This window comes from Natator depressus, chromosome 1 (assembly GCF_965152275.1).
Source record: "Natator depressus isolate rNatDep1 chromosome 1, rNatDep2.hap1, whole genome shotgun sequence".
NCBI lineage: Eukaryota > Metazoa > Chordata > Testudines > Cheloniidae > Natator > Natator depressus.
This window is the reverse complement of record NC_134234.1, coordinates 213,500,005-213,519,351: the sequence shown is the minus strand read 5'-3', so window position 1 is coordinate 213,519,351 and position 19,347 is coordinate 213,500,005. Positions and strand designations below refer to the sequence as shown.

General features: G+C 52.6%; 1 protein-coding gene across 1 annotated transcript; it reads right to left on the bottom strand.

Moving 5' to 3' along the window:
- Positions 1-10,195: 10,195 nt before the first annotated feature.
- Positions 10,196-18,847, bottom strand: LOC141986148 (antigen WC1.1-like). Its single transcript, XM_074950405.1, has 6 exons — positions 18,808-18,847; positions 18,418-18,732; positions 15,343-15,480; positions 12,965-13,060; positions 11,411-11,482; positions 10,196-10,296 (listed from the first exon to the last, which is right to left on the bottom strand). Exons 2-6 carry the CDS (start codon positions 18,626-18,628, stop codon positions 10,196-10,198), a joined length of 618 nt encoding a protein of 205 aa, XP_074806506.1. The 5' UTR covers positions 18,629-18,732; positions 18,808-18,847.
- Positions 18,848-19,347: the final 500 nt, after the last annotated feature.

Below are 19,347 nucleotides of genomic sequence, written 5' to 3'. Positions count from 1 at the left end.
GCCGAATAGATGGCCTGGCAAGCCTCCACCTGCGCCAAGTCGCCGGGGTCCTGGATCACGAGGAGCACGTCATCAGCGTACGCCGACAGGACCAGCTGCAGCTCCAGCTCCCTCAGCACCAACCCTGTCAACCTCCTGCGGAGGAGACAGAGGAAGGGCTCGATCGCCAGAGTGTACAGGTGGCCTGAGAGGGGGCACCCCTGCCATACTCCTCTCCCGAAGCTGACCGGTTCAGTCAGGGTCCAGTTGAGCTTAACGAGACACTCTGCGGAAGTGTACAGCACCTGGAGAAAACCCACAAACTGGGGTCCGAAGCCAAATGCCTGCAGAGTGCTCAGGAGGTACCCGTGGTCCACCCTATCAAAAGCCTTCTCCTGACCTAGGGGCAGGAGGGCGAACAACAGACCGTCTCTACGCCCGAGTTCCAAAAGGTCCCGAACCATAAATAGGTTATCAAAGATACTGCGGTACGGGACGGTGTACGTCTGGTCTGGGTGGATCACGTCCGCCAGCACAGACCCTAGCCGCAGTGAGATTGCTTTCGCTACGATTTTGTAGTCCGTGCTGAGGAGTGAGACGGGACGCCAATTTCGTAAATCGTGGAGGTCCCCCTTCTTCAGCAATAAGGCGAGCAGAGCTCGCCTGCACGAAAGAGGGAGGACCCCGCTCTGCAGAGACTCGGCCCAGACGGTGACTAGGTCTGGGCCGAGGACGTCCCAAAACACGCGGTAGAACTCCACAGTCAGCCCGTCCATGCCTGGAGACTTCTTATTGGGCATACGACACAGGGCTTCTGAGAACTCGGCCAGAGTGAGAGGCAACTCTAGCTGGTCTCGGTCGCTCGCGCTGACCATAGGGAGCTCCTCCCAAAGCACTCTGCAAGCGCCAGGGTCGGTCAGGTCCGGGGAGAAAAGACTTGCGTAAAAGGCTCGTGCCCTCCCACACATCTTTACCGGTTCCGTGAGGGGGGTGCTGTCTTCTGCCAGGAGGCAGGTGACATGTTTCTTAGCCCCCCTTGTTTTCTCCAGGGCATAGAAGAAGCGTGAGCCGCGATCCATCTCCCGAAGGAGGCGGATGTGGGATCGAACAAAGGCACCCCTGGCCCGATGGTCCTCGAGGGCCCGGAGCGCCTCCCGCTTCTCCCGGCACGCTCCGCAGAGGAGCGGGTCTTCAGGGCTGGCGTCCAAACACCTCTTCAGCTCTAAGACCTCCTGTTCCAACTCCTCTATCGTCGCATTTCTCTGTCGGCTGGTGCCCCGGGTGCAGTTGCAGCAGAAAAGCCGGGCGCGCACCTTCCCCAAGTCACACCATCGCCGCGCCAAGGGAAAGGCACGCCGCTGCCCTCGCCAGGCCAGCCAGAATTCCCGGAAGGACGTCACGAAGTCTTCATCCTCCAACAGGCTGTTGTTAAAATGCCAAAAGGCTGGCCCTGGCCTCTCCGCACAGAGGGAGGCTGTCACGGTGGCTAGTTGATGGTCAGAAAATGGGGCCAGCCGAATGCTGGAGGAGTGGGCGCATGAGAGATGGAAGCATGATAGATAAATGCGGTCCAACCAGGAGTGGCTCGACCGATGGGCTTCCACCCGGACAAAGGTGAATGTGGAAGTGTCATCCGGGTGGTGGTCAAGCAGATGTCCACTAGGGAGTGATGTTCAACTATCTCCCAGAGGGTGTCTGCGGCAGCCGGGCTCTGCTCGGTCCCCGAGCGGTCTCGCTCCTCGAGGGTGGTATTAAAATTCCTTCCCAGAACCAGGCACTCGTGAGAATCTAAGGTGCCGAGGAAGGCGGACGCCTGCTGATAGAATTGCAGCCGCTCCGGGCCCGATGTCGGGGCATAGACGTTAACGAGGTTAACCACGAGCCCCTCTATACGGACACGGAGAGGCAGCAGGCGACCTGGCACGGCCTCGGCGACCCCGAGCACCTCAGGCCATAGGTCGGGGGAGAACAGGGTCACCACTCCAGCCTGCCGAACAGTGGAATGGCTAAAGTAGACCCTGTCCCCCCACTCCAGCCGCCAACTGTCTTCGGCGGTCGGATCCATATGGGTCTCCTGCAGGAAAATCACAGAGTACCCTCCCTCCCGAAGGAAGGAGAGCACCTGGGACCTGCAGAGAGCCCTCCTACAACCCCGGCTGTTCAACGTTGTGATGGTGAGAGGTGTCATGGGGAAGGCCGGGGGGGATCCTCACTGGCAGGGATCGCAAGGCCGCGCAACAGTCCTTGACCCATCCCGTAGGTGAGTAAATGGTCACGGAAGACGCGGACCCGCCAGTAGGCTGCGGCATCCTGCTTCCCCGTCCCTTTACCTTCCCCCATGAGGGCCCTTGTGGCCGGAGGACTTGAAAAAAATCCCCCCATCGCTGGAGAGCAAGCTGTACCTTGTTGCAGGAGCCACGGACATCCTCTAAAAACTTCCGCAGCTCTCCTTGCAGCTCAGGGCGGGGGTGGGATTACGGTTTCCCAGTTGTTCCCTGGCGGGGCCCTTGGTGCAGCCCCGTGATCCACTAAAATGGACAAGCAGGGTGCAGACCCCCGATGGGGTGCCTGATGGGCTGGAGCTTCTAGGTCCGCCTGAAGCTCTGGGGCGATGGGGGCGGTGGAGGGAAGATAGCAGCTCCTTATGGGTCGGGGCAGGAGAACACAAAGGCCGCTCCCTGGGGGTTATCAGTTGGGAAAGGGAAGGAGACAGCCCGGGGGGGCGGCAATAACATTGCAGGAGGTAAATTGGATAGGGGTAGGGGCAGGGGCAGGGGCAGGGGCAGGGGCAGAGGTGAGGTTCTGGGTTTCGGGAGGCAACCAGCTGGATGGTGGCGCCTCCCGATCAGACTCGAGGGTTAAGGGGGTGGGGAGGGAGCTCTCAGTGATACCGGGCGCAGGCTCTCTGGTGGATTTAGTGGCCACAGCATCAGAAGGTGGATTATCTTCTGTTGGGCCCCCGCCCGGGAAGGAAATCGATTGCTCCGCACCAACGGGGGGTGCCCCGGCGACTCGTGTCCCGGCCGAGTGGCATCGGCTGTCACCTGAGCAGGCTCGGTGGTCATCAGCAGGGTGCCATCAGCAGCCGGGTCGATCGAGGAGCCCCTGGACTCCTCCGAGGTGGGAGCAGAAGCAGCAGTTAGGGGGAGGGAGCATGGGGAAAAGAGGGGTGGAGTGAGGTCGCCCAAATCGAGGTTTGCTGGCAAAAGGTCATCCTCCCCCTGGGCGACCGGGGTCAGATCTAGGGCCTCTATCTCCTTGAACATGGAGAAGAGGACACTTTCCATCGCCCCAGGGTTCTCCCCACCGGCACCTGCCACGATGGTTGCCTCGGGGTTCACGGGGGCTTTGGGTAGCGTCAGGACAGAAGGGGCTTCCTCGAGGCTCTTGGAGAGGAAGGTCTCCCGTGGAGGGGAGACACTACCCTCCGATGCTGCCACATCTTTCCCGGCTGACACTGGTGGATGGGACGCACTCGTGGGCAAAGCGGAAGATTCGGCATCTGTGCCCCCTTCCTGGTCTTCCAGGGGGGTCTTCGCCTCGGGTAGATGAGGTGGAGCTCGAGCCTTCCGCTTGCCTCGCTTCCCCTGGACTAGGGCCCAGCCCTCCATGGCATCATCTGGGGGCTGGTTAGCAGGGGTCGTGTCAGGGGGTAATGGCGATGGCTCAGGGACTTGCGGGGGGAATGGTGGGGCGGCATAAGGTAGGGAGGATTCTCCCTGGGGCAGGCTCTCTCTCATGCCTGGTGGTATATCTGTTACACCCTCCTCCTTAGGCCCCGCTAGATTGTCAGCAGCGAGGGCGGGGCTCTCCCACTCATCTGGGTGTTGTAGGGGAGGTTCCCCTTGGGCCTGAGTGGGAGTAGTGGTAGTCAGAAGAGGAGAGGGGGGCGTGTTCGGGTACCGGGTGGCCAGGGGCGTCGGCAATGACGGGGCTGATGTCCTGCCAGGTCTCGGGTCCCAGGTGCCCCTCCTTGCCGGGCTAAGGGGCAGTCCCTCCGGACATGCCCCGACGCCCGGCAGAGGTAGCACCGGGCTTTCCTGTGGAAAAGTACATCCAGTAACGGGTCCCCTGGTGGGGGACTAGGAAGAACCCTTCGAGCGCCTCTCCGTCATGCGCCGCCAATGGCAGTAAAAGTTGCACTTGCCGGCGGAAGGAAAAAAATGTAACGGAGGGTGGGGTCCTTGCAGCCCAACGGGACAGGGCTGATAACAGAAACAGGTTTCCCCAGGGTGGAAAGGGCGGGTAGCATGTCAGCACTGGGGAGAAAAGGAGGGACAGAGGTCAGGACCAGGCGGACGCCCAGGTCCTCTAGCGGCTCTAGGGGGACAAACACTCCCCCCACTGCCAGGCCCCTGTTCACTGCTTCCTGGGCGGCAGCCTCCGATGCTAAGAAGAAAACGTTCCCGTACATTTTGGAGGCTGCCACAATGGCCGAGGGACCCACCACCCTCGCCAACGCCCGCACATAGGTCTCCATGTGGGGCAAGGTGGGCACCAGGAGACATCGGACACCGTGCTTCCTTGTCATGGTGGGAAAGGGGCCCTGGCAGCTATTGATGGTGGCGGAGGTGGTGGGCGGGAGAGATGACGAGGCGGGAGGGCTGCCGCCGCCCAGGCATACATCATGGGGGCTGAGGGAGGGATATCCGCAGAGCTGGTGGAGGGGGCAGCGGGGGGAGGACGCCGTGGTCGGTGGCGGGGCCGCAGCAGTGGGGGTGGCCCCTGCCATGGAGGGCCCAGTGGTTTTAGCGGGGCGCTTCCCCTTCTTCTTGCCCTGGCCTTTCCTGCTGGCTGGAGGGGCTTCCCTAGAGACTGGGGAGGCGATGGGCATGGCAGCAGCGGAGGCCACCCCGGTGCCCTCCATTACCGATGCCCCAGGGGGGGTGGTGGCAGGTGGTTAACAGGTGTTGGGGTCAGATAGAAAGGGACAAGCTGTGGGGTGGACAATTCGGGGGGGGGCACATAAACCACCGTACGCTTGTCCAGAGAGTCCTGTTTGTTTGGCTGGTGCTTCTGGTCCACGCGGTGGAATCAGGGCGAGCAGCTGAGTCCAGAGGCAGATATTAGATAGCCAGCAACGATGGTGGAGCAGGGGGGCACTGAGGAAGGTCATGGTGTGGGGGTTGGGAGGACACAGATGGATCCGGGGGGAAGCTCCGTGCCACACCTCCCATGTCCCTACAAACACAATTAAGACACAGTCAAGGCCTCCCCCCACATGAGAGCACAGTTGGAAAGTTACTCAGTCTTAGGCCCCCTCCAGGGCAATTTGTAGATTCTCCGGGCGGTGTTCCTCTGGTGGACGGCTTTTTCTCTGTCTATTCCGGGCTTTCTTTTTTTCAGCAACAGCATTCCAGAAATGCCAAAGTAAGTGATAAGAGTCCTCTCAACCAAAGACGGGTCTGCAGACAAACAGAAAGCAGCTGGGTCTGAGGGCTGGGTCCTTCCACTCTTCCCCTCTGGGGAGCGGGCCGGCAGGACCCCCTCTCTCGGGGGGGGGGGTTTCAGTTGGAGCGGCAGCAGTGTCTGAGAGTGGGCGGGGGGGGCCTAACAGCTGGCCGGCAGCCGGACAGCACTCTAGCAACAGCAGGAAAGAAAAAAACAACAACAAAAAGAAAAGAAAGGGAGGAGAAGGGGGGGAGAGCATCTGGCCCGGTCTGGGGGGAAGCCGAGAGCAGGGGCAAAAAGCAAGGAAAGCCCATGCCAGAGGGCAGCAGCAGGAGAGCAGGCTAAGTAGGTCCCTTTTCCCTGGGTAAGGGAACAGGGAAGGTTTTTTTTTTTTCGAAACAGAAAAGAATTTTATTGTGTAACACTTGCAAAGAGTTACCAAAGAAAACAAAACAAAATATGCAACAAAACAACGCAAACAGAAGGTATAACACAGCAGCTTTCAGGAGGGAGAAGTGTTCAGGCTAGCCTGGGCCCAAAGCAGGGGGGCTTCCTCGACACTTGTGGTCTTCCACCCTCCTGAGTTACCTGGTGGCCTAGAGCGGGGGGGCTTCCTCGACACTCGTGGTCTTCCACCCCCTCGAGTTACCTAGTGCCGCCCCCAGTGTCACCGATTATCCCTCTCCTGAGAGTGCCCGGCAAGATGGTCATGGCTGCGGGGTGGGCGGTTTAGGGGTTGCGGGGGTAGACACCCAAGAATTATAGGACCCCTCCTAGATGACAGTAATGATGGTATCCACAGCAGCAACGGCTGGGGCTGGTGTCTCTCGCTCTTCCCCTCAATCAAAGGCTCAGATGGAGGGAACCGGACGGGGTCACTGAGCAGAGAACCCCGGACAGCACCCACCGCTCCTCGAAGGCGTCAAGAGAGTCGGTGGACGCCGCCCAGAGGAACTCCGCCCGGATACGTGAATGTACTGAGGATCGGAAAAAGGCCCTACAGTCACAGGACGCTTCATGGGACAACCTCTTCTCTCTGGTTTTATAAATGGCTGTTTTAGCCAAGGCTAGGAGGAGGTTAACCAGGAGATCTCGCGATTTTGTGGGGCCATGGATGGGGAGTGTATAGATAAAAAGGTGAGGGGAGAAATGAAGCCAAAAGCGCAATAGAATATTTGTGAGGAGCCGGAAAAGGGGCTGCAATCTGGCACACTCTAGATATACGTGCACCAGGGTTTCCCTCACATTACAAAAAGGGCAAGTATCCGGGATGGGGGTAAACCGCGTCAGAAACACGCCCGTGCTCACAGCTCCGTGAAGGAGCCACCAACTGATGTCCCCAACGGGCCTCAGGACCAAGGTGGAGTACAGGCTGGCCCACCGAGGTTGCTCACCCTCCAAAGGTGGCAGGAGGTCCCGCCACTTTCTATCGGGGCGGGACACCAGGGTGTGGGCGTGAAGGGTGTGAAGTGTGAGTGTGTATAAATATTTCCGTGGTGCAAGTTGAAAACTGATAGGCTGCAGTTCATGCAGCCGGCTCACAGTGAAAGGGTGAGGGGTTTGTTGGGATCGGCAGGGTAGGGGCCCAATGGAAAGGTCCCATATGACCCCTGACCCTGTTGAATGCAGATGATTGGAAACTCCTTCTCTCATCATTTCTATTTCCATTCTATCCTTCTACAGATGAAGTGACCAAACTGCACACAAGATTGGTGGTGAAGGAAAGGAAGATATTTCTGTGAAATAGCGATGTACTCTGTGCGCATTCTGGTATTGATTTCACTGAGGGTTCATCCAGAGAGCACTTCTGGCTTCTCCACTAGTCAGTACTCAGCTCAGCATTGACTTTAAACTATATTCATAGATTGTCATGGAAATAAATATCCCACTGTGTGAAAATGATCAGTATTACTGGGGTTTCTAGTAACAACTCAGTGACTTGTTACTTGTTTTAGCCTTATTGCTTCAGTGGAAACCCAGATTCTTATTAACCCTCCTCTTGTCATTATTTTCTATTCAATTTATTTATTGTCCTAGCAGAAATATTCATGCTCTGTATTTATCGCTAATGGGGAATTCTTTTTACCGTTTCCTTCAGTTCAGGTGTGAATTACCCAGAGAGAATTTCCCGTTTATCTCCTTGGATTCAGGGAAAGTTTCAGATCTGAATTAGGTTTAGGAACAACCATGTTGCTCATCTCAGAATGTTCTCTTGCCGGTGTCTCACTTTTACCACATGCCTGATAGAACATTCAGTGTCAACCCGCCTCCCATCAAACAGCCGGCCATACCCAGAGGTGGCCCGTCCTTGTCTCCTGGTTTGTTGTATCTCAGCCTCTCCCTGTGATGAACCCTGGAAACTGCACAATTCATCTGGGAAGAAAAACTTCCACAACAGGGAAGACTTTCAGAAAGGATTTAATATGCAAAAAGGCACAAATTCAAGATGAAGAAATTACAGGCATAAAAAAGCAGGAAACTTCCACCCCTTGAAACAATGGAAAATTATACAAAGAAAGTTTAGGAATCTTTTCCCTCTCACACTTGTATTTCTTGCAACTTCACACAAATCTTATAGAAACACCTGCTTTGTCTATCAAACTGGAAGGGACTGTCTCTAGACCATCAGAACAGAGGGAGCATTTCTAAGAGAAAGAGGTGAAGCGTTTACATCAGCACAAAGTTATTTTGTCCAATCACATTTTTCTGATATTGATCCCACAGAGTCACAGTGTCCCACATCATCATAACCTGTGTCTCCCAGAGGCAGGAACAGGGTTTCCTTCTCCATCCCAGATACACCTTCACTCCTTCGCGAGTGCAGACTCCCACCTGAAAATACCAAGGGAGACACATACAGTCAGTGGATCCACTCTATGGTGATGGGCAGCAGCAGAGCAAGGCGGCGTTTACAGCAGCGGTTCTCAAACTTATTTGATCACCCCCCTTCTTTGTGTCCATTGCAGTTGACGCCCCCCACCCCCACCACACAAGTACATCTACCGATTTACAAAAATGAACGTCCAACTCTCACTGAATGTGAAAAGCAGTCGGGCATTGAGTCACAAAGAGCCATGTAAGTACATAGCTCCCTGGCTGCCGAGCTCTGAAGGCAGCACTACCGCCAGCAGCAGCGGAGAAGGAAGAGTGGCAACACCATACGCTGCCATCCTTACTTCTGCGCTGCTGCTGGGGGCTGCGCTGCCTTCGAAGCTGGGCACCTGGAAAGGAGCCGCTGCTCTCTGCTCTGGCTTCTCATGCTGCCCCAGAATATATTCCATGCTCCACGGTTTGAGAACCTTTGCTCTACAGTGTGGGTTAGGAATTGTTCCCTGTTCAGTCTTCTGGGTTGGTCTAGAACAAGTTCTAATCCATCATCTCGATACACAGTCTAGAAATTAAAACCTTTGGTTTCCAGACCAGCTAACACTGCCCAGTGCCAGCTATAGCTACCTGTAAATTTGTGAAAAAAATCCCAAGCACTTACCAGCCAGGAGCACTTACTTAAGGACATCAGAACTGTCACTCTGCCCTAACAATGAAGATAAGCACCAAGTACTAAGCAATGCACATTTCATCACCACTGCACCTCCTCTGCTCATGGCACAACAGGGAGGGGAGTGGAAATTTAGGCCAAGGATAATGGGCTAAGCCCGACTTTTACAGGAAGTGTCATGGGCTCTTTAGCATTTGTGCAGCAGTAACATGACTTTGGTTTATAAGATTCTGCCCAAAAGATACACGTTCAGTAAATAGGTAGGAATCCAGTACATCAAGAGTAGGGCAGCCACACAAGGATTTGAACCTAGAGCTTGAGGGAATCCGAGCTATCCTGCTGGTTTGACCACGAAGTACCACCCAACACAGATCCTACTTTTCCTCTCTCTATTTCAGGCACTGAATCCTCTTCCTTGAGGGAATGCAGAGATGAGAGAAGGAGAGTTTTTCTCACAGGCGTTGGGATGGCCAGGGCTGTTCCCTTGCTGTGTACCCCACATTTCCAGCTACCCCTCTCTGCAGAGACACTGTGAAGTGCAAACAGTTCTCCACTCACCTGTCTGTGCATCCCTGTCCCTGTCACTCGCCCCAGTGCCTTTTTCATCATTCTGCCCCAAGCCAGGGTCACCTTCAGGGACAGACACTTCTCTGGCATCATCGTAAACAGCCCCTGGGACATCTCCAGGCAGGGCAGGGGCATCTGACGTGAAGATGTGCAGTAATTAAGAGAATATTCACAGTGAAGACAGAAATAAACTACAAGCTGCAGATGCATCAGCCTCACTGGTCCCTGGGGATCTCTCAGCACTTAACTTCCACCTTCAGGGCATTAAGAGAAGCCCTCTTCTGGAACCCTCAGACTGGGGGATTTCACATATCACATTGATTTGATATATTTCAGGAGCTAATTGAGAGGATCCTAGAGCTCTAGATTACAAGCGTGGAGGGGGCAGGGAGCCAGCTAATAAGGTTGGAACATGGGTCCTTGGGTGTAAAATCTCTATGTCCCCCCCAGCACAGCGTGTCTGACACAGATGTATATAAGCTGGGGCAGTGACCTGAGCCAAGTATAGCGTGGGCAGCTCCTGAGTGAACTGCTCCTTCAGTCCCTGCTATGGGCCTTTATTATGCCTTTGGACATCACATGTTTCCCTACCCCTGGGCCTCCACACAGCTCTTGTCATGCACCTGGTCAGCGCCCCCAGCGTTACGCCAATAGAGAATATTGGTGGGTGAACTTCCTGGTTTTCTTAACAAACCACGATTGTCCCTCCTGGGAAATACAGTTAGTTTTTCGTCAGGGTGACGTTGCTTCCAGGAGGCGGATTCACTGCTCACCTCGGCCGTCTGGAGTCTGGGGGACGTCATTCAAGGCAGGCTCCTCCACGTTATCGTAATCCAACTGAGACCCCCCTGGGGAAACTCCCTCTGGAACAGCAAACACCACACTCAGCTCATGGCACCAGCAGCGTCTCTTCAGCGCAGGTGGCCCTTCTAACTAGAGCTGTTTGTCATGGCACGTGAGAGGGGAAGTCGCAGGGGCCCATGCTGAGAAGGGCACAAGTCAGAGAACTACAGTAAAACAGGAGTCCCAGAAATAACTCGGGGCCAATCCTGTCCCTGCAGAATCCAACAGCAGCTCTTTTATGTGTTTCCGTGGGAGCAGGATCTGGGCCTGTGCTGAGATAACAGGTTGGAACACGGGCGCTGCCAGGCCAGAGCCGGCCTGTGTGAATCCAGCTGATCTCTGCAGACAGGTTTGAATTTTCCTGTTACACTGGGGAGGGGGAACCTCCCCTCTGCAGGAATTAAAGCTCCCGCTGGAAGGTTGATGGCCTGATCCTTTGTGAGCTCCTGCTCTCCACTAGCCTCTCAGGCAGCCCAGGGCTCAGCTTGGCAGCGCTCCAGCTTCTCAGCAGAACTGGCTCATCTGCTCAGTGTCTCCTCCCCCAGCCACAGGCTAAATTCCCACAGGGCCCAAATCATGGACTCCCTTGACAGCAGCTGGGTTAGAAATGCCGCCCTGTTTATCATTAGAGATGGGGCCAGGCCAGGAAGTTCAGGTCCAGGATTTTGCTTCAGCCTGTTATAGCAACAGGTGCCAGCCCCCAAACTGAGATTCAGAGCTGGGGTCAGAATCTGCAAATCCCCCCGCCCCCCAAAGTTCTGGTGGGTTTGGATCAGTGAGTTGGGCTGAGCCCATCTGTAATTATAACATAGGACAATCTTCCCCTCTCTCTTGGGGACAAGAGATGAGCCCTGCTGGGCACTGACGCCTCCACCGAAAGAGACTGATCCATCTCCTCCAGCTCCTCACCTGGGAAGGTCACTGGGAGCCATTCCAAGGGATGTGTGCTCAGGAGATGGTCACATGTTCCCATCCTGAGATTCTGACAGAAATAGTGTTCAATGGGATGAGACCCAACTGTGTACAATGGGAACCGTGTGAGGGAAAATGGCTGTGATTGCAGAAAGTGTGATAGAAATTATTTCTCTGCCCAGATTTGGGTCTCTCGGCCTGAGTCTGCCCCTCCCCCGTTACCTTGTTCTGATCCAGGATCGTTTTCCCCCTCGCTGTCCCCGGTGTAGTACTGCAGCTTCGTCACTGAGTCATCTGAATAGGAGATTGGAGAGATGAGAACCAGAAATTCATCACAGTGAGAACAGCAGAACTGTGGGACTGGGAACACATCCGGGGCCTGGAGCAGGATTTCCAGTCTCAGTCTATACCTTCTTCTACAGGACGTGGTGACTCACAGCAACTCTGAGCGGTGAGAGGCTGACACGGACTCCCCAAGAGAAATCTCCATGTTATTTTGGTAAATGTGACTGAGGGGATCATACAATCTGACCTGAAAGATGCTGTGGTGAGTGAAGGGCACGTCTCTGGCTGCTGGTCCAGGGAAGTTCCACAATTGTCCTGGCCTCCTCAGCCACAGAGGGGACTCCTCCTTCTTAAGGGTAAATACCCACCTCCCCCATGAATCAGTTGATCAGCTCTCCGTGATGTTTCCAGATTAAACCAAGGAACGCCCAGAGCAGAGTCTGTGATTCATAAATTTATTAATCTCTAAGGTGCCACAAGTACCCCTTTTCTTTTTGTGATTCACTGTAACCATCTTGGCAGTGATGCTGGGAGATGCCCTGAGCATGTTCCCAGAGCCCCACCACAGCACAGCCCTTGGGTAGGATGTTCCCATCAGACATTGAGACAAAATGGCACAAAGGATAAAAAGGCTGGGACTCAAAGTCATGAGGCTCTCCTGAGCTGATCTCTCTGCTCTGGAAGCAGGAGGGAGCTGACGCAGCAGACCAGTGGCTGCAGAGGGAGAGGGGCACAGAACATCCTCTGCTTCGTTGCTCCAAAGAAGTTTTCAAATGATAGTTTAGCCTGCCCCAGGCAGTCGCTTTCCTGACCCCTCACTGGTTACATGCCAAGGCTGCAGGATGGGCAGATGGGAAATTAACTGTCCCTAGAATTGGGACACTCAGTGTACGGTGGGAAGGAAACCCATCTCTCTCAGTCTACATGAGTAATTGCTGGTCTCACCACAGACCCAGCTCCCACAGCTGGAGCTTGGCAAAAAAAACAGATGGTTTAGTTTTCTGACTGTTGGGGGAAAAAAGCAAAACATAAGATTGTTTTGAGTTGAGCCAAAAATGACTTTTTTGGGCAATTTTTGGGAAATGCAAAAGTAAAAAAACAAGTTTAATGAAACCATTTGGTGTTCTTTTGGACGTTAGTTAATTTTTGTTTATTTGGTTTTTTTTCCCGATAATATTAAAGGAAATTTCTAATGGAAAAGTAATATCCAATTGAAAAAAATCCCAAAATGTTTTCTTTAGAAAGTGTTGAAATGAAATGAATCGTTCTGTGTGTATTTGGAAAAATTGGGTGAAATTGACAGGAATTTGTGAAATGTTTCGGTGTCTCTGAATCTGCATTTTTCACCAAAACATTTCATAACGGAGACTTGTGCCCAGCTCCAATGACAAGCTCACAGGGCTGAAGCTGCAGTGATTTAACTCTGGGTCAGGGCCTCCGATGGACAGGGCATTAGATAGCTGCTCCCTGTTAAGGGTGAGACTCACAGACCTGAGCGACTGAACATCTCCTGCTTCTCTCTCATCAGGTTATAATTAATCTCCTCGTACACTGCCTCAGAGAAGGGATCCAAGGGTCTTCTGGAGCCTGAAAACAAAGGGCAGGGTTTGCACAGGGTCATTGAAACCAGAGATGGGAAATACTATGGGATCATCCAGCCCCTCCCCGTGGGCCCAGTGCAAGCCTGAACCCTACCACACATTCCCAGTGCTGGAATTTAAATGAGCCAGGTGACAGGGTTTCTTTCTACAGCATCCCTTTGATGATGGTTCCCAGGGCTAGATTGCTGTGAGGAAGCTTCCTCACATTCATCTTAAATGTTCCCTTTTTAATCTCATCCCATTATTCCTGGCTATTCCCCTTTGGAGCATCTTAAATAATTCTTCCCCCACGCAGGTGTTTATCTGAAAAATGGTGAGAACATCTTTTTTTTTTTCATCCAGTTTAAGGCCAAACGGTACCATTTGAACATCAAGTCTGACCTCCTGTATAACACAGGCCACTGCATTTCACCCAGATACTCCTAGGTTTGAGCCCAAAGATGCACTTAGAGTAAAGCATTTCAGTCCTCAGGAGAATAAACTATCATGTGCCACAGGCAGAAAGCAGGAGCGAGTAAGGTGCCACCAATGCCCAAGGGCCCTGCAATGACAGGGAACTGACTACTTGAGAGATGCCTTGATAATCCTGGCAGGTGATCCACGCTCCATGCTTCAGAGGAAGAAGAAAATCCCCCAAGGTCCCTTTTTGCCAATCTGACCTAGGGGGAAATTCCTTCCTGACCCCAAATCTGATAATTGGTTTGACCCTGAACATGTGGAAAAGACACATCAGCCAGATATCTTCGAAAGAGGTTTCTCTGTATCACCTCAGAGGACTGGTCCAGCCCATCCAGTGACACATATCCCTCTATAGCTAATGTCTGATGCTTCAGAGGAGGGCAAGAAACAAAACGAAGCAAAACAAAACAGAAAGATGGGGGCTTCCCAGAATTCCTTCCTGACCTCTGCAGGTGACTGGCTGAAGCCCTGAAGAAAGAGATCTGATTATAGTCATTGTCTTACTGCAAAGTTGTGACTGTGTATGTTGATGGCAGTCCCATCCTCTGTCTTCTTGCCAAGGAGCTGGTAGCTAATGTTTGTATAAAGTGTGTTATAGATGTAAAATCCCCTACAAGTGCCAGCTTTGAGTACAAGACAGTAAAATGCTCCTTTCCCACACTTCTCCTTCCTAAGATTGTCTTTTCTACTGGATCACTCTCTTTACAACTATTTACCACAGCTCTATTTTTATACACCTTTTTTCCTTGACAATATTTCCAATTTCTCTCAGTCCCTTTTCCATGATGTCTCTCCTCATGATATTCGGATCCCCTCCCTGTGGCAGATACTGCGGCTCCAGGCAGTATCTTTGGGAATCACTGTATTAAAGCTATGAATGGTTTATGTTCTACTGCATGTGGGAGGGTTACCACAGCTCCTCCAGGAAGAAAAAACACTGAGTATGTGTGGGGGGTGGGTGGGGGATTAAGGTGAATCACTGAGAGTATGAACAACTCCAGAAAGGTAACAACCTTCAGGGTGGTTTATACAGACTGGTTCAAACTGCGTTACCAGAGACCAAGAGACAAAGGAGGACTTCTGATATGAAAGGCTAAGTTTAAAAAGACTCAGGGCCTTCATTTTGATTCTGCAAATGGGCAGGACCTTCTGTCCATGGGGATCCCAACACTGAATCGTTGGAGGGACGTGGGTCTACCAGGCTGCCCATGAGGAAGATGGGTGAATTCTGGTACGTTAAGCAAGTGTGGAGGAATTTGTATTGTTTTTAATGTTTTCTCTGTCATACTTTTATCCTCAGAATAAGGTGTAATCTGCTGAGAGAGAACTGGGTGGTAACTTGTAACTGCTGGCAATGCCCTGCTCATAGCCCTTGGGGAGAAAGCACAACATGGGGGCTGGCCTGTAGGCAGACTGGTTTGCTGGGGGTATCACAGTGGAAGGCGGGGGGCTGTGCAGTCTGAAAAACCCCTGGCCACAAGGAGATGGGACAGGGGTTTCCCACCCAGAGACAGGTGAGGGCTGGAGGCCTGAGTAGGCACTCCTGGAGTGGATCACCGGAGGGTGGGGGCGGGTGGGGATACAGATGCCGTTTCTCTGAAACTGTAAAGGTCCCTAGCCAGTATCATCTCCAGATTTCATGGCTGGGCTGTTCCACTGCCAGACAGTTAATGAAATATTCAATGAGAGAGGAGTTAACAGGCACCCTTGGCCACCCCACCCAGCCTGGTATCACCCCTCACCCTGACACCCAGCAGTCCCCCTGCTATTGCAGAAGCATTTCACACAGTGACACCAATCAGGACCCACCTCTGCGCTGTGCCCTGGCACTTCGCACCTGCGCCCCCAGGATGATTAAGACCATGCAGAGCAGGGCCCCCAGGATAATGCAGATGACCACAGGCACCGTGACTCTCCCACTGTCGGTCGGAGGGTGGCGCGGGGGAGCTGGATGGAAATGGACATGCGACAGGGAGAGATTAGCCTGTGAGAGTCGGGGAAGTCCAGAGAGCTCCCCGGTCACTCATTGCAGGGACCAGGACAGCAGGGTAATGGGCTGGGACACAGTCTGTGCACCATGGAGGCAGCTCACAGGATGCTGTTTAAATCATGGGCCCTGCTCTGTCAGCTGGAGCCAGCAGACAGGAATCTTCTGGCTCAGCACGGCCTGCAGCTCCCACCCCGGTGTCATTCACCCTCAGATGTCACAGGCCATGGAAAGGAGCTCCTTCCCTCAGGCTGCAGCTTGCAGCTCCTCCACTGTGACCCAGCACCAGGGAAATTTAACCCTTGATGGGAGGAGGGGGATGCTTTAAATGGGGTATTTGGAAAATCTGTCCTCTCTTTCAGACCTGCAAAACTAAAGGGAGGAAACTTGTGACCTGTAGTAAGGGGTAGGTGACGTGTTTGTTCCGGGGGGATCCTCACCTCTGAGAGTCCCTGGTTGTCTCCAGCTGTCACCTCCACAAACTCCCTCACAGAAGCACAGGGCCTGTTTGTTAGTGATTGGCGGGGGCGGGGGGGGTGTGTGGAAAGGAGTCCAGGAGAGCTGGCTGTATTTTAAAGAATCCTTTTTGAGGTTACAGGGACAAACCATCCTGATGTGTGGAAAGAATAATAAATATGGCAGGTGACCAGCTTGGCTTAACAGTGAAATCCTTGCTGATCTTAAACACAAAAAAGAAGCTTACAAGAAGTGGAAGATTGGACAAATGACCAGGGAAGAGTATAAAAATATTGCTCAGGGATGCAGGAGTGAAATCAGGAAGGCCAAATCACACCCGGAGTTGCAGCTAGCAAGAGATGTTAAGAGTAACAAGAAGGATTTCTTCAGGTATGTTAGCAACAAGAAGAAAGTCAAGGAAAGTGTGGGCCCCTTACTGAATGAGGGAGGCAACCTAGTGAGAGAGGATGTGGAAAAAGCTAATGTACTCAATGCTTTTTTTGCCTCTGTCTTCACGAACAAGGTCAGCTCCCAGAATACTGCACTGAGCAGCACAGCATGGGGAGGAGGTGACCAGCCCTCTGTGGAGAAAGAAGTGGTTAGGGACTATTTAGAAAAGCTGGACAAGCACAAGTCCATGGGGCTGGATGCTCTGCATCCGAGAGTGCTAAAGGAGTTGGCAGATGTGATTGCAGAGCCATTGGCCATTCTCTATGAAAACTCATGGCGATCGGGGGAAGTCCCGGACGACTGGAAAAAGGCTAATGTAGTGCCCATCTTTAAAAAAGGGAAGAAGGAGGATCCTGGGAACTACAGGCCAGTCAGCCTCACCTCAGTCCCTGGAAAAATCATGGAGCAGGTCCTCAAGGAATCAATTCTGAAGCACTTAGAGGAGAGGAAAGTGATCAGGAACAGTCAGCATGGATTCACCAAGGGCAAGCCATGCCTGAATAATCTAATTTGCCTTCTATGATGAGATAACTGGCTCTGTGGATGAGGGGAAAGCAGTGGACGTGTTGTTCCTTGACTTTAGCAAACCTTTTGACACGGTCTCCCACAGTATTCTTGCCAGCAAGTTAAAGAAGTATGGGCTGGATGAATGGACTACAAGGTGGATAGAAAGTTGGCTAGATTGTCGGGCTCAATGGGTAGGGATCAATGGCTCCATGTCTAGTTGGCAGCCGGTATCAAGTGGAGTGCCCCAAGGGTCGGTCCTGGGGCCGGTTTTGTTCAATATCTTCATAAATGATCTGGAGGATGGTATAGATTGCATCCTCAGCAAGTTTGCAGATGACACTAAACTGGGAGGAGAGGTAGAGATGCTGGAGGGTAGGGATAGGATACAGAGGGCCCTAGACAAATTAGAGGATTGGGCCAAAAGAAATCTGATGAGGTTCAACAAGGAGAAGTGCAGAGTCCTGCACTTACGACGGAAGAATCCCATGCACCGCGACAGACTAGGGACCGAATGGCTAGGCAGCAGTTCTGCAGAAAAGGACCTAGGGGTTACAGTGGACGAGAAGCTGGATATGAGTCAACAGTGTGCCCTTGTTGCCAAGAAGACCAATGGCATTTTGGGATGTATATGTAGGGGCATTGCCAGCAGATTGAGGGATGTGATCTTTCCCCTCTATTCGACATTGGTGAGGCCTCATCTGGAGTACTGTGTCCAGTTTTGGGCCCCACACTACAAGAAGGATGTGGAAAAATTGGAAAGAGTCCAGCGGAGGGCAACAAAAATGATTAGGGGACTGGAACACATGACTTATGAGGAGCGGCTGAGGGAACTGGGATTGTTTAGTCTGCGGAAGAGAAGAATGAAGGGGGATTTGATAGCTGCTTTCAACTACCTGAAAGGGGGTTCCAAAGAGGATGGATCTAGACTGTTCTCAGTGGTAGAAGATGACAGGACAAGGAGTAATGGTCTCAAGTTGCAGTGGGGGAGGTTTAGGTTGGATATTAGGAAAAACTTTTTCAGTAGGAGGGTGGTGAAACACTGGAATGCGTTTCCTAGGGAGGTGGTAGAATCTCCTTCCTTCGAAGTTTTTAAGGTCAGGCTTGACAAAGCCCTGGCTGGGATGATTTAGTTGGGGATTGGTCCTGCTTTGAGCAGGGGGTTGGACTAGATGACCTCCTGAGGTCCCTTCCAACTCTGATATTCTATGATTCTATGATTTAGGGCCCAAGTCCCTTGTGCTCTGTGCAGCAATGAGGACTCTCATAACAAACCAGCACAGTGGGGCCTGTGATGGATGCAGGGGCTATGTGGGCTGATGCCTGAGCCAGTCTGACCTCACAAAGGTCCCACCCCTCAACATCCAGGATGCTCCAGCACACAGGAGATGGGAGGGCCTGGTCTGGGACCAAAGGGGATGGGTGGGCTAAACCATCCTTTTCCCTGAATATTACAGCATGTAGCAGAAACATCTCCTGTCACTCACCTGAGCAATTCACAGCAGCATCTTCCTTATGACCACAGTTGCTCTCACCCCAGGGCCTGGCAGGACAGTCCCAGAGAGATGACTCTGTCCCTCTGCAATTCAATGTTTCTACCCAGATGGGACCAATCCCCTCGCCGAATGCAGCCTTGACCAGGGCAGATAGAGCAGAGCCACAGCCCAGTTGTTGACACAAAACATTAGCATCCGCCATGTCCCAGGAGTCATCACAAACTGTTCCCCAGATGCCACGGTACCAAACCTCCACTCTCCCCGAACATCTGTCCTCTCCTCCCACGACACGTAACTTGTCCTGGTCTAGAAATGCAGAAACCTCACATGTTACTGGGACAACTTAGGGACCAAGGGGGAGACAGTGAGAAGCAGAGGTACCTGTGCAGCTTGGAGAGTTCGGGCATTCGGCAAACAGGGTGTGAGTTGGTTTTGGTTTTTTTCCTATGGAGAGAAAAAGCTGAGGTGAATGCACTGGGTTGTGTGTGTGATGTGGGAGTAGAATTTATCTGTATTTTAAACCCCTAATTTGAGCACTATGTGAACTGAAATGTGAACTCTGGGTCATTTAATACCTAATTAATTTGCTATTCAGCTGTTACTCAGACACACAGGCCGACATGCACCCAGACTTGTGGGGGATTCCAGTTCTGACCCAAACTGCACAGCCTGGGCCCACCTCTGATTGTTCATCCCAAAAGGATTAATAACCACAGAGCTGCCTCATGACGGTCTCTAGGGAGAGGCTTTTCTTGGCTCTCAGACTACCTTATCGCAGTGTCTAACACCGGTCTCTTTTAAAATTAATTGATTAAATTCCATGTTTGTTGTTAATCGGACAAGTGCTTATTCCTATAAAACATCATGAAAATATGTTTGTATCTTGTGTTGAGAATTTAAATCTGCCTACACTGAGATGTG